We start from the raw sequence: 24,864 nt of genomic DNA, 5'->3' as shown, positions 1-24,864 counted from the left end.
GAAGGCTCTTCAAATATGGATTGCTACTCCTACCTGAGGTATCAAGTTTAAAAATTGTCTAGACAGACAGGCACAGAAAACTCTTCTTGTGGTTTATTATGCCGACTAAAAGGGGTGAACCAGGAAAAAAGAAAAAAGTATTTCCCAAGTGGAGAAACTTTGAAAGGGCTGTAAAGTTGCTATTGCTCATGTCGGGAGTTTCGGTATGAAACCACTGCAGCACTCAGCTCTGTGACACAGATGAAACTATTTTTAAGTCACATCCAGGGCCTTTCCAACTCCCATAGCAGTACTGCAGTATCTGAAAGTGGCTTAAAACCAGCTGAATCCCCTTCATGGCCTTGGCACAGGCGCATTTTTCATGTCTAAGCTGAATAACATGGCAGTATGTATTTTAGGAGTATTCTATGTTTTAGGAGTTGTTGAAACTCCATTATTTCTATGGAGGTCTGTTTTTTTTCAGACAACAGTTTATGGAACCTGTGAGCTGGATCTGAACAGTGTCTGTGGAAATAAAATTCACTTTAAAGAAATTCCAGAGAGCACAGAGTAAGAATATCAAAAGTTCAGCAAATGAGCAAGAGCCCCTTTTTGTTCCACAAGATTATATAATACTTTTTAGTGTCTTTTCTGCCAAATTTTCATGTTCCAGGATGTTATCTTTGTTGCAGTGTACAGTCTGCCCTGAAAATAGTTGCCTCTCCTACCTGTTCTTTCTGTAGATTGCGATACGCTGGAGTTTGTGCTTTTGGCTGAATGACAGAGGTAGATATGCTAAGTGGTATTGAGTTAAATATATGAGAGTAGATAAGCACATAGACATAGTTATGTGAAGCTATGAACAAGACTGAATCTGAGAACCAGAATCCCAGCTGCATCATGGAAAATATCAGTAACTCAGCTCTTGCGCAGTCAGTGTACTGTGGCTTTCTTCTGGGTCTGAGCAGTTGATGCTGTAGCAGATATGACACACTATTTAATCTTGGTCCGATATCTGCAAGTATGCTGCATGCAAGAACACTGGTTTAGGTTGGAGTGCAGGACAGTCTAGCTTTATGGGTAGGGACTAGTCTGGAGCTAGGAAGCAATTACTGATTCAAAAATGAAAGCATGAATGGTACTAAAATTCATAAGGCAAAGTAGTACATGGACAGGCCTTAAAACAATTACAGCAGTAGCCTTTTGAGAACCCAGTGTGTCTGGACTCACTCTGGAGTGGACATGAGAATTCATGATGGATGTTCTGTGAGAATTGAGTTCTATGAGAATTGAGTATCAGACAAGCAGTTAAGAGGGATTTAAACTCATGAGAATCAGTTCAGAAGGAATTGTATCAGTTCTGGCTATCAATGTTGCCATATGGAACACTTCTATTGTTTTCATTCTTTCACTGTGGTTTACTTGATCCAAATACTGAGATTCCTACCTTTTTTTTCCATTCAGAATAGCTATTTTAATAACTACATCCATGGTTCCAGGAAAGAAATGGCTACTTTCAACATATAATATGCAGTATGAGCTGCTCTTCAACAAAGTAGTATAATTACACCTAAGAAAGAAATATTAGTGAAAATTAACAGTGTAATACCAGTATTCACAAGCCCTTTTCAGTCATTATACATATTGTTCTATGCTTGTACTCTCAAAGGAAACTTCACATGAACTGGAAGCAGCTGAAAGAATCATCAAAGATATGGAAGAGTTTGAACCTGAGCAGGCGGCAGCTTTTTCTAGCAGAACTGACTTTCTGAATGAAGAACTGAAAAAAATTAAAGAAAATATTAGTTCAAAACTAGAAGTTCTAGAAACTTATGTGGCCTTTTTAAAGTCAGCTGTGGAGGTACAGATTACTTACTTATTCTCTGACTAGACTGTGAAAATCTTACCAAGTGATAAACGTGCTTTTAGCTAACTAAGACAAATCTTGCAGATGCTGTGCCATGGAAGCACTGCAAGTCTTTGTAAGCTCCTTTCTACTTTAAAGGAGGTCTGTTCCATCAGGGCAAGAAGCTCTGATCATTGAACTTGCATCAAAGTGATTAGTCTATATACAGGTTTTCTACTGATTTAAATCACCATTGCGGGAAGTATTATAATTGAATTTTTATTTTTTCTCCTGTGCACATGTGCATTCTCATTATATACATAATGAAAATGTTTACATTTATGTACTCTGACTCTTTAATGATTATGCTTCATGTAAATTTTAAAGTATTTCACATAATATGTTGATATAGATATGTCATATTATAATGTTGATACAGGTATTTATTGCTGTCCTGCACTGCTTCCACTGAAGTACTAATACTTCTGAAGGGGTTTAAAAATTAAATATAAACTAGCTGTAGCTGAAATCATAATCACTTCAATACCAACATAATTTTGATAGCTGTGCTATTGATGCCCAGGACAGTTAATTTTCATTTTGATGTAATGCTTGTTTTAAGATTCTGCAACACTGTTGTTCTGTTATATTTAGAAGGAAATTGAGGATGGAATGGAACCTATCAAGTAAAATTAGCCATAGGATTTATTTATTTGAAGACAAACTGCCAAAAATTTGGATTGTGTATACTTCTGATTATTGCAAACTTCAGTCACTTCATATTAAACAGATCACTGAAATCATGTGAAAATCATTGCATTGATATACTGGTATATAATGTCCGTGTAATGACATGTGACAGAAATAGAACAAATTGCTGCCACCTGTCTGCTTGCCATCTGCTGGTTGACAGGTTATTTAAAACTTTTTTTATTGTTTAGTATTTATATACATTTTAGGGAGGATGATAGTTCTTAAAACCTAGAAAAACTTCAGAGACTGTTATTTAATTTTATATCTGTATACCTTCTCATTATAGTGGTTCAATTTTTTATTTGCTTTTTGATGCTTATGTTATGTCTTTCTGTAGGTGAATGATGATATTCAAAATCTGAAGGAATTCTATAAGTTAGAACCGCTACAAACAAACAGGGAAGTTGAAAATAAAATCACAATGGAGTCAGCTAATACTCAGTGGCAAAAGGCTATAAAGAAGGTTTTTTCCACCCAAAATATGGGTTGCAATTTTCTTAATTTAGTAAATATGGTGAGTATTAAACCGTATTCAATATTTGATGTTTGCCTGTGCTGAGGTCTAATCCTACTTCTGTGATGGATGGATTGTGATTTCTTCAGTACTTGGTGTTAAAGGGACTAATGCTGCTCTATAGTTTTAAAACACAGAAGTGTTATTTGAGTGCTAATGGCATTATAAGTAATACAAAAAGTTACGTGATTAACAATGTCAGAGCTTTTTGTAAATAATCCAGTATATTTATACAAATATCATACATGCACATACCTGTTTTGTTCATGTTGGAAAGCAGCATATATGCGAGTACAGTATTAATTTTATTTTACTTCACCAAGAGGCAGTCTTTACTAATTAAGTGTATGGAGTTTTAAAGAAATGGGTGCTAAAGCTGCTTCCTTACAGATAATCTTTCCAGGTGTCTTACATCTTGTCTTGGTTTAAGCTGCACTGCCTAGGCATCTCTATCTAATTTTCCAGCACCCCTTCAAGAGATAATGATTTGAGATGTGCAGTCATTCCCTAAGCCACTCCTCCTAAAGTGATCCCAGTTAATGTTGGCAGCATGGATGCCCAGCTATTCCTTCTGTTTTTATAGGACACACTAGGGAGCAGTTATATTAGGGTGAGAAGGAGTTGGTGTTGATAACATACAGCAGAATGCAAGATGAGCTGGAAAAATCTGCCTAAGGAGGGAAATGCTCAGGCAATTAGTGTGGATTAAGGTGGGTACTGTCACAGCTGGATGCAGCCAGGCATAGATAAGATAATCAGTGCATATGTGTGAATATAAGGTTGCACTGTAGTCACTTAAAGTCTCAACATATCTTCAGGTATTATCTCTCTAAAGACCTGGAAGTGTGTTGCCCACCATGTTTTCTGCTGCTCTGTTCCCATGATATTCTTAGGTTGTAGCTTTTAAATATCTGGAAGGTATGGATCATACAAGCAATTTATAAACACAGCCTTTCGTAAAAGAAAAGTTCTGAAGTGGGAAAAGCAGAAACAGCATTACCTAGGGCTCATATTTAAAAGAGGAAAAAATATCAAATGTTCAAGTGCTAAACACTTTATCCCTCCTGTGCTTTGGTGCTGCTTTGCTTATCAGCACAAAGGAGTGGTCTTTTCTTCATTGGCTTCACTTTCTAGTTGCTATTACCCAAAAGGCCATTTTGGGTACTTCTGTCTATCCAGAAATTAGTTTATTTTGTATGAGTGTTAAACAGCTATCAGATGGCAATAATTCATCATTACCGACGTGTTGTAGGTTTTAAACTTTAATGTTAACCATGTCCTCAGTGAACAAATTCTGTTGATCTGTGCCCATTTCTAGAGAAAAGTATTTAAAGACAGATAAGAGTACCAGAAATTTTCAGCAAAATTACATTAGGATAGTTGGGGTTTATTAAGTTTTGTTGAGACTTTGACATTTTGAGGTTTTGATTGTATTTTATAAAAACATGTGGAAAAAAGTGTCTGTTTCTTTGCCAGGTAAATGAGAGTTTAATATTAAAAATAGAAAAATCTGTACAAGTAACAGAAGATATCATTGCTGATCTGAGTAAAGAAAAGAAAGAGCTGACCTATCTTTGGGCAATCTGGAATTTTAAAATTACTCAAGTAAAACCCATCAAGCAACAGTGTCGGATATTTAAAGAACAGCTAAAAATTGTAAGTAAAATAGGAAAAAAACAACTGTGCAAACATTTCTAGATTGTTATTAGTTTGTCTGTGAGTCTCTCATCAACTATTATAGGTATCATTTAAGAGAGATGATCAGTAAGATTCTCCATAGTCTATTCTGCCATTCAGATAGTCAATAAAAGACATGAAGTGTTCTTGATCTTTCCTTGCCCTTATTCAAACACATACAAGTCCAAGTCCTTGCTTCAAATTTTAAGTTTTAATCAGGTCCATATACTATGACAGCATTGCTTTAGTTTTTTTGTTTGTTTAAAAAAAGCACCATTTTGTTGTGACTTAGTAGTTACTGAATTAAACTGTATGCTAATTGTTGCTAAACTCAGGTCCAGCCATGTTCATAAAGAGGATTGAAATCTCCTTGGCACAGGGACAATATACAGTGTTCCTTAAAAGCAACACTAGCTAAGTTAGTAGCAGAACCAGAGATTTGTAGCTACTGTTTGTCCAGTGCAAGTTACCACTAAACCATGATGTCTGTTACCACAGAAAATACGCTGTCTGTATGGGTCCTCTGATCTCAGTGTCTGAATCATTTTTGCACACTGCCTTAAAAGATTTTCCTATCACTGTTGTCAGTCAAAGGGTTTGAGACAGGGAAGTTTTACCTGACAGCATTTGTGTATCTGGTTTGGGAAGGTTCTTGTTACAGATTTAGATTTGAGTTTAAATATTTTTTATTTACTACACATAGAAACACTGAATTATTTGATTATCTTTTAGACTACCCATGGATTAGAGATTCTTCAAGAGGCACTCCAGCTTGCAGCAACGGTTGACCTTGGAAGTGATCTTTTTACTGTTTTGGAACTACAAAAAAGGCTTAATGAAATGAAACCACAGTATCAGGTGAGAAGCCAAGCTAATGAAGTGCATGGTGGATCAAAAATATTTTTTTTGTTACAATAAAGATTCACACATTCTCCCCAGAGTCTGGGGTCGCAGTGTTTTATGTTTTACATTACTTTTCCAGGAGGAAGGCTTTGTGTGTGTATGTAAGGTAAGGGAGAAGACATTCTGCCTTCAGTGTCCAGAGAATGTCTTGCGCAGTGTTAGCTGCATATTGAAGTGACATGCAAGCATTGGGGTGGTAGAAGTACAAGGACAGTATCAGCTTCATGCTTTTGAGTTAGAGCTGGTCAGAGCCTGAGGTATGTCATACTGAGCTTCCTAACTCCTCTGAATATGATCTCTGAGTTTTAGCAATTCAGTCTATTTCCCTACAAGCCAGTTTGACTTGTTTTGATCCAAGACTGTTTCTGAGTGATAGTTGAGATTCATGCCTAGCAAAAAGTAAAGTTTTTGGAGAGTGTTTTGAAGAGCATGGCATTGATTTTTACCCCAAAGCAATTTACCATTGTTAGGTTGTTATTTCATCGAATGTATAGGGAAAACTTGCAGATATACTTGTGTAATTTGAGTAACTTCTGCTTTTTGCTAGCAACTCAATGCTGAGCTTGAGTACCTGATAAAATTGTTAGAATTGCCAAGACAGAAAGGATTTCCTGTGAAAGAGAATTCTGAGAGAATAAGTGAGCTTATTCATTTCCATCAAGCGGTAAAGAACACAATGACAGAATATGATGAGATTTTCAACAAGACAGTCAAATTCCATCACATTAAAAAGGAAGTGAGTATAATCTTAAAATATACATGCTTCCCATTGCAGTTAAATTCTTTATTTTGGTGCCTGTTGTCTGTTATATCCCCGCCCCCCCCCCCCCCCCCCCCAACATTAACTTCATTAACTTGCCTGGTGATAAAAATAAAGGTTTGGATCTAAAACCACATGAATTCTGGAAAATGTAAAATTCAGATCTGAACCCAAATGTAATTACTTAAACCCACATCAACAAAGTTTAGGGTAACACATTATGAGTAAGGAAGGAATTGTAAGATTCCTTTCACATTATTTTAAACACAGTGATTTTAATGTTAATATATTTCAGCTGGAATGTTTATCAAAATCAGGAGAACTGGATATTCCTGAAATATGTGAGGACCCTGAAAATGTGCATCATGCTAAAGCCTACCTTGTGAATGCCCAGGAGAAACATGCACGTATCAGACAACTATATAAACTGCTTATTACCCACGGAGTGGATATTTTGTCTGCAGTGCAACAACCTGTGAGTAGAATTGGAATGATTTGTGAAATGAAGGACAAATAGAAAGAAGATTATTGGAGTTATCTGGCTGACTTGTAGATGTACAAATTATTACTATATGTACAAAATATTAATACTTTGAGAAAAATAAATGCAGACCTTTAAGATAGTTTTAAAAGGAAGCAAAGCATAAAATGTACAACAGTTGATCATTTTTAGATTTCAAGTTTAGCCGTTAAATTAAATGAAACATACAGGAATGATGAAACTTAATCTTCAGTAGTTACATCAAAAATTGCTTTTGCCAGGAGAAAAGAAAAATGAATCTCTTTGAAATTTTATTTTAATTTTTTAATGGTCTGTGAACAGATTTTACTCTGGAAAACATTGAAATAGATTTAAAATAGGGAGGAAATTAATCTTAGTGTCACCTCTTGGGGGGGGGGGGGCGGGAAGCACATGACTTTCTGTTCTCACTATAGTATAATATATTTCAAGGCCCTGTTGGTGATTTCTTGAATGTCACATCTATATATGACTCCTGCTACTTTGTAGTGGTTGCTTTGCATATTTATTCTCCTATAAAGAAATAATAACAAAAGAACAAAAAGGAAATATAGTAAGAGTGTTACCTTATTAGTGGATTTAACGCTAATTTGCATAGGAAGATGGATATCATTTTAGAAAGGAATTATTTATTCAGGGCAGGATTCTTATTGGCTTGTATTCATTTACTGGGGAGAAAGCAAGACATTCCCTTATTACCTGCCTAGATTTATTCACATTGCCAGTCTGCTCTTCAGACTCCATAAACTGATTGACAGCAGAAAGGACCTAATTGTCAGGTGGTAATGGACTAGAGTAGGCCACTTCCTTTTTGCTCAGAGAAGACACCAGGTGCAAGTTGTGACTTTGACTCAAAACTGCTTCTCAGACTACTCGTGATTGAGACTGCTCTGTACTTGCTCTCATTACAGCAGAGGTTTAATAGTTTACTCTAGCCCGTTGTGATTGACTATGCATGTTCTGCCTCAAAATGATTTTAATTTTAGATTGGTTAAATCAATACATTTCCTGAATTTCATAAGTTTCTTTGTCTATTCCCTGTTTAGAATTGCATGAATGTTTCTGTAAAGAATCTGAAGCAACAACTTGCTAGGTTTGAATGTGAAAGCATTAACTGGAGCTCCAAAGCTGCTAAGTATGAGGAAGAACTGTTGCAGCATTTCCAACACTGCACCACTCAAGAAGAAGTAAATGAGGTAAATCCCAACACATTAAATGACTGTCAAAAGAGCTGTTGTGTTTGCAATATATGTTACTGTTTACCACTCCCCTAGATAATTCATATGTGTACAGAAAAGTTGATTTTCATCTTTACCAGCAACCTTGGATCGATGCAGCAGCAATGATAAACTATGGTCCATAACTCTGCAGTTCAGGACTATATCAAGTTGTTTGGCTGGCAGTTAAGTGCTTTCAATGTACCAGGAGGACTGGAAATAGAGCAGCTATATTTTCGTTGGTTTTCAGCCCTGTCAGCTTCATCTGAAATGCATGAGTCTTCAGATCTTAAGAAACTGAAGATTCAAGCAAAAGTAGAATTTACATATATTGCAGTTGTAAGGCTATTAGAAAAACTTTCAGTCTTAATGAAAACTTTAGAATAATTTAGTACTTCATATTTTTTTGGAAACCAAGATATGAAACTTAAAAAAAACTGCGAGAAGAAAAGGAAATGTTCTTTGGCACAAGATATTAGAATTTAGTATTATGGAACTTAGGTTAGGAAAAATTACTTAGTTAATATGATTATTAATTTAGCATCTTAGTAGGCCAAATATAAATCCACTCACAACTTAGCATGTTGGACTGGATAGATGTCTCAGCATAAAATAGTTTTGGAAAAACATTCCATAGAATTAATTTTCTCAGTGATCCATTAAAGTAAGAGGCTGATGGCCTCTACACTTGGTGTTCTGTAGGTTGCCTTTCTGTGTGTCCATGAAATACAGAAACTGGATTCTTATCTGGAAGGATTTCACACTTATGTTCCCCATAATGTGAAACATAGATAGTGGAAACACAGGACACTGGAAGTTATTTTTTCTTATCTTTTGCTAAATAAATCCACACCTGAATAAGGAAAGACTGTATTTTTTCAAAATCACCAAAGCAGAGGTTACTGAGATTTCTGTTCCAACTATTTTTAATGAGAAAATTATTGCTTGGATTTTCTTTTCTTTTACAAAATACTTTTGTGTGTTTGTTGAAAGTATCCATTTTCACAAAAAGGTATTTTGAAATTGAAAGAACACGAATCAAATTATTTTTTTTTCAGTCTTCCTTACATTTCTAGTCCCTTGTCAGTTATGAGTGTGTTTCACGCTCTGCTCTTCTGTGCATTGGACTCCTGTGATGTAACTTCTTGGCTGATGGTAGGAACATAAGGTGGTATAGGAGAAACCCTCTGGCAGAGGAAATCAGACTGTAGAAGAGAATGAAAGCATGAAGTACCTAAACAAGATGTCCCATAATGCTTTGCAGTGGCATGGCAGAATCAGTATATTTGATGTTTGAACTACAGTATTCTAGGTTTTTCCTGAAAACCCCTCAAATTTGCTGAAGAAAAGGAAATGTTCACTGAGCGACCTGTATGTAAGGCTGACCATATTTAAAGATACACCGTTGTATGAAATGAGGCTCTGGTTTCCATCCTTTGATATAGGGATTATATAATGAAAGCAGGAGAATGACTCCTTTCTAAGAATTATTTTTCTGTTTTTATTACTTACTAGACTTCTAGTGAGAGCAGGAAGTAGAGGGGAAAAAATAATCTTCTCTGTCTCTCAAGTTTAAATGAAAAGTGTGTCAGTGACATGTTACCATGAGCCCTATATTGCAAAATTTACTGGTTTAGTTTCTCATAGTTATTGGACACCCTCTGCAAATCAATTGCATTGTATATTTTCTATTACAGTGTTAATTACTGATTATTTTTTTTTTTCCATTTTAAGTTGGGATAGCCATGTTGGCTGGTTAAGTTAATACCTGTCATCACCAAACCTAATTGAATTTTGAATGCAAACTAACTGAAATATACTAATTTGGTGTGTGTGGATACCGTTTTCTTTAGATTCCTTTTCTATTAGCGGTTAGCATAGAAAAAATTTCCTAAACATATACTTTTCTACTGTACCTGTATATGCATAAATCCAGTGCCTTTTTTCTTATTTTTTCTCATTAAGTATATATAACTAATTCTGTTTAGGGATCAAGAAACCAAACACTGAAGTATTTTATTTTTTAATTTTAATTATGAGTATCCTCCACTTTGGTATTTTAAATTCTGTTAATTTTAACATCAGAAATCAGGCTGAGTATTGCTAGTGTCTAGCAGACCTGTCTGAAATAAAATTTATTTACCATCTACTATGTATAAGCAAACAAATATTTCATGTGCCAGAAGCAAAAAGCAGCTGTTCATAGTTGTCACAAAGTAAGCAGCCAACCAGATAATTCAGTTGTGATGTACCAGTGTACAGAGCAATCTTTAAAGTCAACTGAAAATATTTGAAATTCTGCTGTAAATACTTACATTAACTTAAATTTAATGTGGTTAATTTCAGTGTGTGAATAAAGCATGTGAGCGAGGGTTTTGGTGATTAAGACTCGCGGGTGTTTGAAAATATCGTACTTCGAGGACTCGGCTAGCTCCCTGTGTTTGTAACATACTGGTGCTTCTTTAGGAAGCAAGGAAACACATTTATAGCCAAGGATACATAGCATGAATTTTGAAAGAGTCTTGGAGGACAGAAAAGTAAAATGGATGCCTTTTGTGTGCCATCCCTAATTTAAAGTGAATTTGCAAAGGCCGCAAAGAGGATTTATGCCCTCTACATCTCTGACAGTTATAAAGGAAAACTCATAGGACTGAGATCCGTTTTTGCCAGTTTGGGCTTCCTGCTTCACTGACTAGCTTGGGTAGCAGCCTCCAAAGAGCCATAACTCCACTGCATTGTGCTGCAATCATTTGTGATAGAACTAAGTCAAGCCTCAGGTAACTGTAGCTAAAGGAGTTACTATAATCAGTGGGATTATAAGTGATGAGTTATTTACAAAAGATAACTTTTGCTATGGAAAAAAAAATTTTTTTAGGTGATCCCTTTAAAAATAACATTTGTGCATGTCTGCACAAAACTTTCAGCAGAAGAGTAACAGATCCTGAAGTATGTTCTCATCTCTCCCCAGTCATCTCACTTCTTTCCTCTTCATCATTTATACGCTTATGGAAAGATATGACTGAAAATGTGAATTTTAACCATAGAGGGTAATAATCTGTCTCTGTTCACAAGTCAGTAGGATGGATACTTAGCACATTTCTCACCTTGTAATTTATTTTGATTGTGGTCCCAGAATTAAAGTAATAATAATGACTTGAACAGCACCTTTTGCTCTTCCCACTTTCTGGCTGGCTGTTTTGTAATCTTTGTCCTTTTGAAAATCTGTTTTCAATCCATGAAACTGAAACTAAAAACTTTAAATTTTTTTGTATGAATAAAAAGGGAAAGTTGTGGTTCACAACACTGAAGTGCCGCCTAGAGTGGTTTACGCAGGAATGAAAGCATTTTGCTGGAACTCCACTGTTAACAAAAAGCAGCTTTATGACTTGCTTTTTCTATTTATTCTCTAGTTACTTGATAAATTGGAGCAATTGACACCTAAACATCTCTGTGCCACTATCATTCTCCACCCATGACAGGCCAACTATAGTTAGGAACAGCTGCCTGATTAATGACTATGGCACAATAGACAAGTTACAAAGTTCCATTAAACTTGTGGGCTGAAGCGTATTAGGGTGTACTTTTGCTTTAGTCTCTCTCATTTACTTTTGCAATGAACAGTGGAAAACTGAGATACATTTAGATTTCTAAAAACTGGCAGCTATATATTGTCCTTGGTACAATTGCTGATGATAACAGGAGTTGTGTACATGCACTCTGAGGGGGTGATGCGTAAGTCTGAGCTGAATCTGGTCTTTCCACTGAGGCTAAAAGAGAAGAGTGACAGCAGCTGCAGACCTTTGACACATGAGCCATCATATCTGAAACAAGGTGATCTGATTTCACATACTGCTATGAGAAGAGTCTCTGGCCTTATAAATGATCACTAACCTATGTATGTACATAAGCCAGTGAAATAAACTAAAATAAACTCCTGTTCATCTCTTCTTTTCCACAAGATTAAATGAGCAAATAAGGCTGTTGTGTTCTGAATACACAATACTGTTCTGCTGATGTGGTTTTATTAACAGAGGGCCTTTAGATAGGTTTTATTATTCTGTGTACTTAGGTTGGATAAAGAGCTTAAACTAATTGGAGATCACAGTGCCGGTGATAGAATTCCCTTCCTTTCCATTAGACTGAGTGAACACCATCTGTCTATTCACTGCTGAAATAATGAAATGAAAATGAAAAATATATCCCTTGATGGATTAACATTAGTATGTAATAATAATAATGATGATGATTGATTGCTAACTGTTCGAGTAACAGTGGCTGCAAAATGAGCATTCATTACTTCCTGAAGTCTTTGGTAGGGGAGGAGGAGGGGGGCAGAGGGAAGTCTGTAGGATTTTTTTAATATAAAAAAAGCCTCAAATAGGTTAACTAAATATCAAATTGTAGATGTGACCTGAACTTGTTAACATTATTCAAGTTAGTTAAGGTTTTTTCAGTTGTGTGTCTGGAAGAACAGACCCTGAAGCATTAGGACTGGTGCATTTCTTTTATATCAGTTCCTTTAGATAAATATCATTTTACATTATTTATTTTACATTACCCTAAAAGCAAAAGATTGTCAACCCAAAGGATGTGAAATTCTCCAAAAAAACCTACAAAAAATTCAGTCATTTTAATATTCTTCTATTTCAAATATTATGAATTAATTATAAACAATTTGAAAACTTGATCATGTAATTGCAATGTAATTGAAACAGTACCTTTTATAAGTTACCAAAACCATATTTTAAGCAGGTGTTTTTACTTACCTTGTTCTCATGTCTGTTGCTTGAATGCATTCCAAAGTAACTGTAATATCTAAAAGGATTTTCTGCAGTTGTAAATAAAATTGAAAATTACATACAGAGAATAAATACTGAAAAAAATATTATACTTTATTTCTTAGTCCTTTAAAGATAATTTAACTGAGTATGTTTGATATACTTATTCACATAACATTGCTAATGCAAAGAATGACATGTAGTTTGTTAAGGTCAAACAGGTAATTGGCATTGGGGAAAATAATATAACAACCTGTATTATAACTAGTTCCCATGGTAAATAAACACTGTTCTTTAAATTATGTTGATCATATATGACTCTTCTTTTAGATGTGTATTAAACTCAGTCTGATAAATTGGCAATGCATGTAATCCATATGTGTGTAAATGAAAATGTAGCTTCCTAAAGCTTCTTCAGTGTCATTCCTATCATTCTCTAGATTTTTAAAATATTTTGTAGATTAAACATGTAGCTACCTCCCATCTAAGTAAAAAGAGTTTTACAGTATTTGTAATATAATTTAATTTAATAGTTCTTATTTCAGATGTTAGAAACCTATCTGAAAAGTCTTGAAGACACAGATGCCTCATAATCAGAGCTACTAGTTCGTCTGAGTTTATATTATTATAAGAATAGTTTTCCCTAATGTTGAGGTTGCTGCACCAAGTCAGTGTTAACTGATAATAATAATCTCCCATGGTATCAAATATATGTAGCTGTAGTTAGGTGAGGCTTCTTTGGGTATCTCTTAGGCAGAATCTCTCTGCTACCATACTCATAGAATGGCTATTTGAAAGGCAGGTGCTGATTTAGTCTGCATCTTGATCCTGCAAAGAGCTAGATTCATCTTTGTATGCTGTGAATCATTGTACTAAGATGTTTGGGCGAGCACAGGGTATAACGTTAAGTCCCTGTGTAACTTCCTTTCAGAAGCAGGGTTTCTGAAAAAGGAGGGGAGGAAACCCCAGTAAAAAACCCAACAACCTGACATAAATGAAATGTTGTATTGTAGGGGGAAGGTACTATGAATAAATACAAATCTGCTTGCCCAAGACCACAGAAGTATTTTTTTCTGGAAACTAAGCATGGGTATACATTTAAAGTGGCTACTGTTTCCACTGAATAGGCTAGCATACATGAAGGACATCTGCCACTACTTAAAATCAGTGAAAGCTATTGGACAGGATTTTTTTCATAGGTTGTGTAAGCAAGGATCTCATCCTTTGCCCCAATCCGGATTTTTTGCCCCAGCCATTCTGGAGACAACACTCAGCATTCAGGAAGCAAAAGTGTTGTTTTAGCAAGATTATGAGTTTCCATTACTGGAACAAAATTTTGAGGAAATAAGGATACTTTATGAGGTGGAATAGTAGTATTAATTCCTGTATTAAATTTTCAGTGTTCAGATTGCGGTCTGTTAATTAGCTCTTCAAAAAACCTAAACTGAAGCGTGCTGGTTTCTTTTTTACTAACAAGTATTCTTTGTTTCAGCTCAGAGAATCATTTAAGGATCTCAAAAAGAAATTCAACAATTTGAAGTTCAACTATATGAAGAAAACTGAAAAAACTCGAAATTTAAAAGTACTTAAAATACAGATTCAGCAAGTTGATACATATGCAGAGAAAATACAGGTAATACTAGAAATTTTAATCTTAGTGAAGGCTTCACTGGCTGAGTTGCTGTGGCCTGTACCAAGCGGATCCGAGGAGATGCAAAATGTATTGTGAGCTTCCATTTTTGTTACACAGCTTTATATCCTTCCCCTGTCTCAGTCACTGACTGAGACATTTTTCTTTGTTCTATTGCTTTTATTTTTCCAGTTCCTTCAGTGAAATGATCTTACCTCAATTCCTGACTTTTCTGTGTTCACTCCTTTTATCTTACATTATTTTTCTATTTAATCTTTTATTTTTCTTGTCTCTGTTCCTTCACAGTTTGTTCCCTCTTAAAAAACAAAACAAACACCCTGTCAAAACCATCAATAAATGTGCACATATTCCCTCTTGCATCCAGCTACTTTCTTGTCTTTCTCATTTTATCATGTGACCTTCAAAACCTTTTTCTGTAGCTATTACCTGGAGTTGACCGTGCTCATTTGCACCTTAGAACCTTGCTAGCCTCCCCCATTCTTTGCATTCATCAGAAACTTTTCTGCCAAGTCCTGAAATGACCTTTTTAGTTGTCAGTCAAAACTCGCACATTTTGTTTTGCTTGCCCTGCCAGTCTCTGCCTTCATAACTTTTTTACTTGAAATTTTCAGTAGCTTCTATGATTCTATTTTTGCTGTTTCTTTTGTTGTCATTGACTGTTCCTTTTACAACCTTTTTTCCTCCCTTTTCCTGGCAATTTCATCCACAAATGCATTTTCAGATCACAGAATCATTGAGGTTGGAAGGAACATCTGGAGATCATCTAGTTGAAATTCCTTCCTTAGAGCAGGGTCAACTACAAAAGATTGCTCTGCATCATGTCCAGTTATTTTTTGTATAGCTCCAGGGATGGAGACTCCACAACGTCTGTGGATAAGCTGTTCCATCCTCAGTAAAAGTGGGTTGTTGTTGGGGTTTTTTTATTATTATTTGGGTTTTTTTGTTTTTTTTGGTTTTCTTGAACACAATTTCCTGTATTTCAGTTTGGGTCCATTGCCTCCTGTCTTTTCACCACACACCGCTGAGATCAGACTGGCTCTTTCTTTACTCCCTCTCATCATGTTTTTGTACACATTGATAAGAACCACCTTGAGCCTTCACTTCTACAGTGCTTTCTGTCTTATATAACACATGCTCAGTTACTCAGTCATCTTTATGGTCCCTTGCCAGATTAGCTGTTGTATTTCCATGTATTTCTTGCACTAAGGAGCCAGAAGTGGACACAGGACTCCAGATGTAGCCTTCACTAGTGCTATGTAGAAGGGAAAAATCACCTTCTTTGACCTGCTGGCAACGCTTTTCCTACCAGTGTATATTCTTACAAGCATATATGTGGACAGTTCATGAAATACTTTCCTGTTTCAAACAATCTCTTCATTTCCAAATGAAAAATAAGGAGCTGTATTTTTGCATCATTTGTAAAACAGCTAGCACAATGAAGTCTGATCAATTGTCAAGACCAGTGTTCCCAGGATATAAAATATATACACATATGTAGTATACCATCTTATCCTAAAACTTACAGGTCATGTTTATATCAGATATCATAAAGTACCACTATTAATACTTGTTCCCCTTGGTCTTTGGGGTTATGCTAGATTGTCATTGATGTTGCTTACATCAGATTCTTAAGACAAGAAATGTAACTGAATTCCACCTTTAATAAATATAATTTACACTGATTTTAATCAGCATTGTAGAGGCCCTTTGATTTTTGAAAAAGTAACTTGTAATTTTAAAATATATGACCAAGAAATAAGTTTGTGTGGTTTTTCCCCTATTTTTTACTTTCTATATCTAAAAATAGAAATATTTTTGTTGCGGTATTTAACATTGCTATATCTATTAAACAGGTTCTTAAAAAGAAGTTGGATAATTTGGAGAAGAAAGTAATTTGCTCTGAAGGAAATGAACCTAATGCTAAAGTTGAAGTCCTCTTGGGGTCAATCAGTGACTTACAGAAACAGCTGAATGACTTTAGCAGAGTTGTGGAGGATTATAAGCAAAATCTGGATCTCATGGAGCATCTGCAACAGATGATGGAAGAGGTACTAGTAAATCTGAGATCCTCACTGTTGCTGTAATAATGATCAACAACTGGGATAGATAAAAGTGCTTATAACTGCTTCAGGCAAAATCTGACACCTCCAAAAGTAGTAGATGGGTAAACCCCTATACATTCTTCTATTTTTTTCTTTGCAACTTTGGGGGGAAAAACCCATGTGATGTTACCGTATTCTTGCACTGCTACACATGCAACAGAGGTCTCCACCTCCGTATGACTTTTACGGTGATTCAGCTTATCTATGATTTCTACTTATGAGCTCATTTTCTCTAAGTATGTCTGAGGCAATGCAGAAAATGCCCCAAGACCCTCTTTGGTAGCTGTCAAACCACAAGAGCCAGGTTATCACAAAACTCAGTTTGTTCGTTGTCAGAAAGAGCTGTCTGTGTAGTATGTAATTCTGAAAGTGAAATGTATATATTTTTTATATATTTAAGTATATGATGATTTAGGGTTTTTTTCTGAACTGCAGTCTAATTATTTTTGGAGGCTTTTGTAACTTTATTTTAATGTGTTTGAGGACTGCTTCACACATTGTCGTCTTGTAAAAGAAAAAGAAGTTTAGAACAGTCTTTTCCCTTTTGCCACGTTATGTTGGTGCATCTGCTGTGAAGCAAGCACATTCCTGTCATCATTGTTTATTTTTAGAAATAACACTGATCATATCTCCAAAGTGATCTAAAGGCATGAAAAATAAACTCCCTTAATGATGCATCAGAATACAAAAGTTTGGTTTAAAAGATGTTTTCAGTATCCAGTGATCTGATCAATGTCATTTCCTATATTGTTAGCAAGGCAATTTGTTACCATTTGCTGTGCATTTACATTTTTAACCACCTTCCTTTATTTTGAGGGAAATAGATTATTTCCTAGAGATAAAATCTGATTGCTTAATTTTTTTACTCAGTGTGAAATATCACCTTTTACTGAAAAACTTTCTTTCATCAGATAGGCACAGTCTTTAATACTGATTTTAATGGCAGTTAAAAATGGCGGTTATTAGCTGCTTGCTGTATTGATACAATGTGGATGATAATGAGTGAACACCAGATTCTATTCTCCAATTTGAGTATTGTTAACCAAAAATGTTTATTAAGGGTAGTTCTAAAACCTACTTTTGTCAGTAGAAAGATTCCTGGCAGCTTTGATGGTTACTGAGACCAAACCCCATGTTCGCTAGTAGACTAAATCTAAGCAACCTTACTGCCCTCATGGAAGTATAACTGTGGCCATGTTATGAAGTTTACAAAATGAATCAGATGATATTTAAGGTGAAAAGAACTCGGAAATAAAACTTGTATTTGCAGAACCACTAACTAATAACCTCACTGTGCTTGTAGTATAAGTATGGATCTAGTGTTTAAAGAAAATTTAACAGCTGTTAATATTTGAAGCAGCATTGGTAATGAATGGATGTTTTTCAGGTTAAATTAAAATCAGAAAACGTAAGATACTTAAAATGGTGTATGCCACTGATTATGGAAAGTCTTAAGAATATTCTACAAAAGCTTGAGCTGCTGATGATAATACATTATAATGCAGTGTTTTTATTCCTCAGTGTCAATTTTGGTTTGAAGATGTGAGTGCAACAGTCATTAGAGTTGACAAGTATTCTGCAGAATGCAGAACAAGAGAAGCAATAGACTCTCTCTACAAGCAATTCAAAAAGTTTATTGAGCCTACAGTGCCTCAACAAGAAGAAAAAATTCAGCAGATTATAGACCTCGCTAAACAGTTATATGGTGAGGAGCTGTCTGGTAATGTGCTGTGGGGAAAACCCCAATAGTTTAGGACAGGAGGAAGCAGATTCCTAGATATGCTTATTTAAGAGGAAAATCCCATGAAGTTTAAAAAACTAATGTTTCAAAGTATTGAATGGAAGAAATGAAGGATTTCAGAACCAATATTAAAAAAAAAATAAATACAAAAGTACTCAACGCTCTCGTACTTGGCTTTCTGTATACAGCTTGAGTTCACCTTGGAATAAAAGTATGAATGTCATTGTAATATTTATTAGCTTGGAATTAAGACTTCATGGCTTATGCTATCTTGTAACAAGCAAGCCTTTGAAGTCAAAGTATATTACAGTCATATACCTCCTGAGTGATTTTTTTTTTCCAGTAACGCTGTTAATAACTAGTGATATTTACCAACTTTCTTAAGCATTTTATTAGCCAAAAAAGTAGATTATCATGTAAATACTGCATTTAACACTGTATTGATTTGGAACATTGTTGACAAATAAGAATGAAGGTCAACAGACTTCAGGTTTTGCTTTTTTTCTTCAACTGGTAATTTTTATATACTTGTTGAAGTTATTTTATCCAAAGATATGGTAACCAAACAAACGTGCAAGTATAGTGTGTAGCCTATCAATTCAAGTATTAAATCTGAAAAAATTTCAACAGAGTCAGACTGTGCTTTGACAATCCTTTAATTTAGTGTTGAAAAGACTAGAGGGCACAGATTGGGGTTCCCCCCCCCCTTTTTTTTTTTGTAACCTTCTTGATATAAACATTCCTATCTGTAGGAAATTGGCTGACAGAATGGATTCTTGATGCCAGCTGATCAGGAACACTGGGAGAAAGAAGCTGCTTTGTGTTTTTTATGTCACTACATGGGGAAAAAAGCTTCTCATCCTGACTGTTTTGTAGGAGGTATCGAAGTGCCTCATAGCTGTGTAATACAGCAACTGGTTTAGGAGACATTTTATGAGGTCGTCATCTTTTCAAGCTGTATCACTAACCAGAAATAATTTTGTTCAAAGAGAATCTAAGCAAAAGACCTGCAGCAACTATGAGGGCTTATCTCAAGTAAGCTAGTAAGAGGTAGGAAAACATATTGCTGTGAATCACAGAACTACTTCAACAAAACAAAACACAGAAAAACATATTGTAGTATGTTGGGATTACAAAGTACATTGGTGTGCATGTGTTTGAAGCATTCTGTTCTACTTTTATGTTGTTCTAACTTTGTAGGAATTGAAGAAGGAAAGAAGTATGTTGAAAAAGCTGTATTAAAGTACAAAGAGATCATTAGTTCTATTGACCGGTTATGTAGATCTCTGAGAGAATTTAAGGAAATTAAGGTATGTTTTTTTTTAATCTGGAAAATGTATTGCATTTGTATCAATTTACCAGGCTTAGTGTCTGAATCAGAACTTTTAACTGAGGATCATCTGAAGTAGTATGAAGCGTTTCTGAATTGTTTGCTTTTCCATTACCTTAGGTAATGATTGTAATAATCGAAATGCTGCCTGTTTGTCCACTAAATGTTCCTTCTAGGTTTCTTTTTCTCAACTTTTAGAACTGTTACTGCTTTCAGGTAACCTTTAGGGAAGAATGTGACAATTTATTTGAGTATCTAGACAAATACTTTTTTTCATATTTCTTCTTCCCTTGGTGCTGCAATATAGGTAACTGCTAGATCTGTGAATTGCAAAATAACATCTCAGGGCTCCCTACTAGAAAAATCATCCTCCAAACTAATTTGTGTTAAAACCAAAGTAATTTAAATTAGAAAAGCATGTCTTATAACATTGATAATGAAGAGAACAGCAGCATTTTTAGTTTCATATTCTGATAAGCTTATTTATGTGGAATAAAGTATAACGTATCAACTAAGGAGGAATTATGGAAGACAGCTGAGGGAGCTAGATTTTTTTTTGTTCTATTCCATCCTCCCACTCTCAAAGTAATACATGATAAATCTCCCACATGCAGCAGTAGCTGATGGGTGATTCTTCTGGGAAGTTGGAAGAGTTAAGATGCTTAAATATCCTGCTCTTTTTGATGTTGAGTATTGTTTCACTTTTTTTGGATGGGGTTATGCTATAAAAACTAATGAATACTCAGAAGTGTCCATGGATACACTTAAAAGCAGTAAGAGATGCCAAAAATATGAATTCATTCCAAAAGTCATTAGGTGACTGACAAGAAGGCTTTGCCTTGAACTGTGACCATAAAGAAACTTCAATAAAAATGCCAATTAGATTTTTCAAATTTCTCCTCCCAATCCATGTGTCATATAAATGCTGTTTTGTGCAGGGCAGTAACCCCAGGTTCTGTGAGAAGACAACTTAGATCCTTTGATCTTTTTTGTAGTTCAACATAGTATGATCTTTTCAAGAGAACTGGAATTTCAAAGTAATTGTAATATTTCACTTTGACTAATTTTGCTAATTGTGAAGTTATCTTTCTTTAACAGAGTTTTTTGGAGAATGCATTTTTCATACAGAACCATGCTTAAACTATTTATTGAGTATTTTAACCTTTAATTTACATAAATCTTTAAATGAAGTCAAAATGAATATTATAAAAAATAGTTTTCTGCAATAGAGGGTATTTCTGCAACTTTTATCAAATGAAAGTATTTTTTTTATACTATGTAGTGTTCTGAGATTTTAAAACTAATATACATATTGAACATTTCTAGAATATCTCAATGGTTCTTATCTGTATCTTATGAAGAATAAAAAGTTCAGCAAATTATCTACAGAAATAGGTGCCATGAGTATGGAATGCCATGATTATGAATTCAGTTTCACTTTCTGTCATTTTTAAAGCATAACAAATTAAGAGGAATTGTTGTATTGTGCTATCTTTCCTGATTTTACAGGGCTGTTGAATGTGAGAAGAAAATTCTTGGATTTTTAAAATGCAAAATTAGAGGCTGCTACTTCTTCAGAAAAAATAATTGAACGGATCACACAGAATTTTTCACTTCTTTAATGCTAGAATGGAATTTCAATAATGCAACACTCCCTTATAAGTACTTATTTAGGACTGTAACTTTCAGCTGGACAGCTAAAGATGTGAAATATGCAAAACTGTAACTATAGAACTTTTGGCTTTCTTTGTATTGTGCCACTGTGATGTTCCTTGAAATCTGTGGATTTCTTCCATGCAATTTTAAAGAATTCATGAGGTCTTCATAAAATACAGTATGTTTGTCCAGGTTTCTGTTGTGAAAGTACTTTGTAACCAGTTGGACAGTCTTTGAGTCTAAAGCTAGAAATAAGTATTAGCCAAAATGAATGGTAAAATAGCTAAACTAAAATACAGTGAACTGTATTCAGAGTGGTTATGGACTGTCCAGATGGTAGGAAAGCCAGAACAAATGCAATTTTTGCCTGATGTGCTGATGATAGGTTTTAAATAAGATTTCACTTCTTTTTTTCCTACTGTGTTGTACAGAACATAAGTCAGTGTGTAGGTAACAATTGCTACCTTATTTTGTGTATAAGCCTACTTCATTTTCTTTTCACACAGCAGAAAGATGAGTTTTCTGAAGAGTTGGTTACTGATCAAAAAGAAGAAGGAAATGGTCAAAAAGACAAAGCAGAGGAAGAAAAGCAGCAGGTTAGTTGTTGGGGTTTTTTAAAAACTAGAACTCTGTTTCTTCTGTTTACTTGCCTATTATTTTCTAAAATAATATTATTTTCATAATCTTTTACATACTTTCCTTTGGTCTTGTTGCTACAGTATTCTTAATGCGGATGTCATCTTTGTGAGCATTCCTCCTTCCTCAAGGGAGAACACCTCCTGTTCTCTCCTGTATAATAAGACATAAGGGAATATAGGAAGTTATAGGAAGTAACAGGAGACTGCTGTTAGTATTTGCCAGAGGCCTAATATTCCTATATAACCCCTAGAGACAAGCTATGAATGTATTTGATTTTTAAGTAATAAACTATTAGAGAAGCCTCATATCTCAGAATTTGAACTAGAATTTGAACGGTAGAAATTGTGTTTCTTTGTTGAATCATTAAGGTCTTCATTGTTCTAAACGTTTTTTTTCAGGTGGCATCAGATAAATTGCTTACAAATTCAGGAGGCATTACTGAGAAGATAAACAATACTCTGTCTCCTGCCAGCACTAAACAGGTATCTGCCATTCGTGTTGATTTTTATGTTGATTTTTTCTTTTTCTTTTTTTTTTTTTAAATCAAATTGATAGACATTGTTGCATACTCTCAAAATAATTTTGCTCCTTAATTTGTTGGTTCTCAAAAGCAATGGATATTGTTACAGATTGGTGGACTTTGACTGTCTTCTCATTTACAGTATTGCAAAAATCCAATGCAAAACAAGCACAGAATTGCTTCAGTTTTGCAGCAGTGTGAATGACAGGAAAGCAGTCGAAAGCAGTCATGGCAAAAATATGATGAAACACAAATACAGCTGTCATCAGTTTAATATGACATCATGTCACGACACTATACATCGAACAAATAACAGAACTCAGCATCAAATAGCAGTCTTCACCCTAACCTCAGAACACTGAAGTTACATTTTAGTTTCCAAAATTTCATGCATCAGAGATCATAAATAAGTTCCAAAGTATGGATTGCATGTTGAGGACAATGCACAAAAGGAAATCAGATCATGAAAGACTGGGTATGCATTTAGAAAGATAAAATCATAGCAGACAAGCATGTTTTACTCATGGATATATAGTAAATGAATATGAAATGTTCCAAACTGTCAATGAATAAATGTAGTCCTAGAAATACAGGCAATACAAACCCAGACCTATGTTTTATGAGATTAACTCCTTTAGCTCAAGAACATTTTGAAGCCTTGGGATCCTCGATGTGAATTTAAGTAATTTACTATGTGAAATATTCTGGTAAGTTGGAGTGGGTGTTAATATATTTCAGCCTTTAGAAAGGTAGCATACATTGGTAATTGATTTAGAGTTCTAAAATTTCTGTTTTGCAAGCTGGTAACATAGACCAATACTACAAGACATTAAATTCTGATGTTTTGCAAAAATTAAACTAATAGTAACATTCCCTTCAGTTGAATACAGAATGTCCTGTAATCTGCTGATGAGCCAAAATTGAGCTGAATTAATATTGTTACCTCCATTCCAAGTTAACGGGAATTTCACCATTGACTAGAAGCCCAGATTTCACTCAAAATTTTGTGACAGTTCTAAAGAGGCAGTCTCAGGAGTATCACCTCACCCAGCAGATGTCCATAGCCCTATTTTCTGTTTAGCTAGACTGCAGCTTTGTCAGTCCTCATCAGACTGTGCCTCAGCTGCCAAGTGGAGAAGTCAAGGGTATGCGAAACAGCAAATATCAGATGTGAAGTATGGCAACTATGATGCCTCCACCCTTTTCATCACTCCATGCTTCACTTACAGAAGTAGCAGATTCTTCTCACTAGAGTTTTTCTGTCTTCCATTTCTGCCCTTTCCAAGGAAAGAACTGGACCATCCCCAGCTCCTTGTCTAGTGGGCCAGCAGTCTCTTTAATTTTGACTGTACTGCTAGTACAAGCTACTTTTGCAGTATTAATTTGCTTCAGTAATAAATACCCTCTAAAAGTGGTCTAGACAACCTCATAGCCCATTCATCCTCATGCTGCTTTGATCCCAGGTGGCACACCAGGGCTGAAAGTCCTCGTGCTGCCCAAAACCTGTCTGACAGCTTGCTCATTCACTGCCCACTTGTCATTCTTTTGTCCAGTATTTTCCTCAAGATCATTTTCCAGCAATATTTGAAATATGTCTGTTCAATTCTGTGATCTCCAGATGAAGTGACTGCTGCACTGACAGCTCAGCCCTGCGCTAACATCCTAGATTAGTCACTGGAGGATTCATACGTTGATGTAGTTGTCCAAATGTATGCCACTGTGCGTACATGTGCGTAGACTCAACAGACAGAATGAATCTGGACCATTTATTCAGACAGTAGAGACTGGATATTCAGAAAATTTGACCTCTTTTTTAAATATACTTGCTCAGAATTTAACATTTTAAAAATTTTTTCAATTTCATAATACTTAATCTGATTTGGTTTATTAAATTTGTTAGTTTAGTGCATGTCAGACTAAAACAGCCAGAATTTGCTGCTGAACTGCCTGTTAAAGCTCCATTTAAGAAAGACTTGCAAATTTGAACAGGCTTAAAACTGAGAGTTCTTTAGAATCATGCTGATAAGGTTAAAAGAGTCGGGTGACAGTCAAATTAGCAAACCCTAAAAAATACGCTGTATGAGTGTGTTGGAATTAATCCCCAAAAATAACATTTTTGGGGGGAGTAGTTTACAGTTAGTTAGAACCCCAATAAAAAATTAGAATGTGTGAAGAAAGATGTAACTCAGAATTTATTGTTTTCTGAGTAATTGGAAGGGGGAAAATTGAAACACTTCACCAAATTGGAAAGTCAATTATAATTTATCATGTTTACATC

At 35.1% G+C, this 24,864-nt stretch overlaps 1 protein-coding gene across 2 annotated transcripts in view; it reads left to right on the top strand.

Moving 5' to 3' along the window:
* The window catches only part of CCDC141 (coiled-coil domain containing 141), a 97,657-nt gene that overhangs the window by 57,419 nt on the left and 15,374 nt on the right, over window positions 1–24,864 (top strand). Inside the window, exons 11-23 of one of the 2 annotated variants that reach the window (XM_040604226.1) lie at window positions 1,649–1,840; window positions 2,916–3,092; window positions 4,569–4,748; window positions 5,502–5,627; window positions 6,220–6,408; window positions 6,728–6,907; window positions 7,999–8,148; window positions 14,440–14,580; window positions 16,452–16,646; window positions 18,222–18,405; window positions 19,642–19,751; window positions 21,937–22,023; window positions 22,465–22,548. In XM_040604226.1, coding sequence (XP_040460160.1) covers window positions 1,649–1,840; window positions 2,916–3,092; window positions 4,569–4,748; window positions 5,502–5,627; window positions 6,220–6,408; window positions 6,728–6,907; window positions 7,999–8,148; window positions 14,440–14,580; window positions 16,452–16,646; window positions 18,222–18,405; window positions 19,642–19,751; window positions 21,937–22,023; window positions 22,465–22,548 — 1,995 coding nt within the window. Of the gene's footprint in view, window positions 1–1,648; window positions 1,841–2,915; window positions 3,093–4,568; window positions 4,749–5,501; window positions 5,628–6,219; window positions 6,409–6,727; window positions 6,908–7,998; window positions 8,149–14,439; window positions 14,581–16,451; window positions 16,647–18,221; window positions 18,406–19,641; window positions 19,752–21,936; window positions 22,031–22,464; window positions 22,549–24,204; window positions 24,210–24,864 lie in introns of both variants that reach the window. The other variant, XM_040604227.1, reaches the window with a different exon arrangement.

The sequence above is a fragment of the Falco naumanni genome, chromosome 8 (assembly GCF_017639655.2).
Source record: "Falco naumanni isolate bFalNau1 chromosome 8, bFalNau1.pat, whole genome shotgun sequence".
Lineage (NCBI taxonomy): Eukaryota > Metazoa > Chordata > Aves > Falconiformes > Falconidae > Falco > Falco naumanni.
The sequence above is the reverse complement of the archived record's forward strand: the minus strand, read 5'-3'. Positions and strand labels throughout refer to the sequence as shown.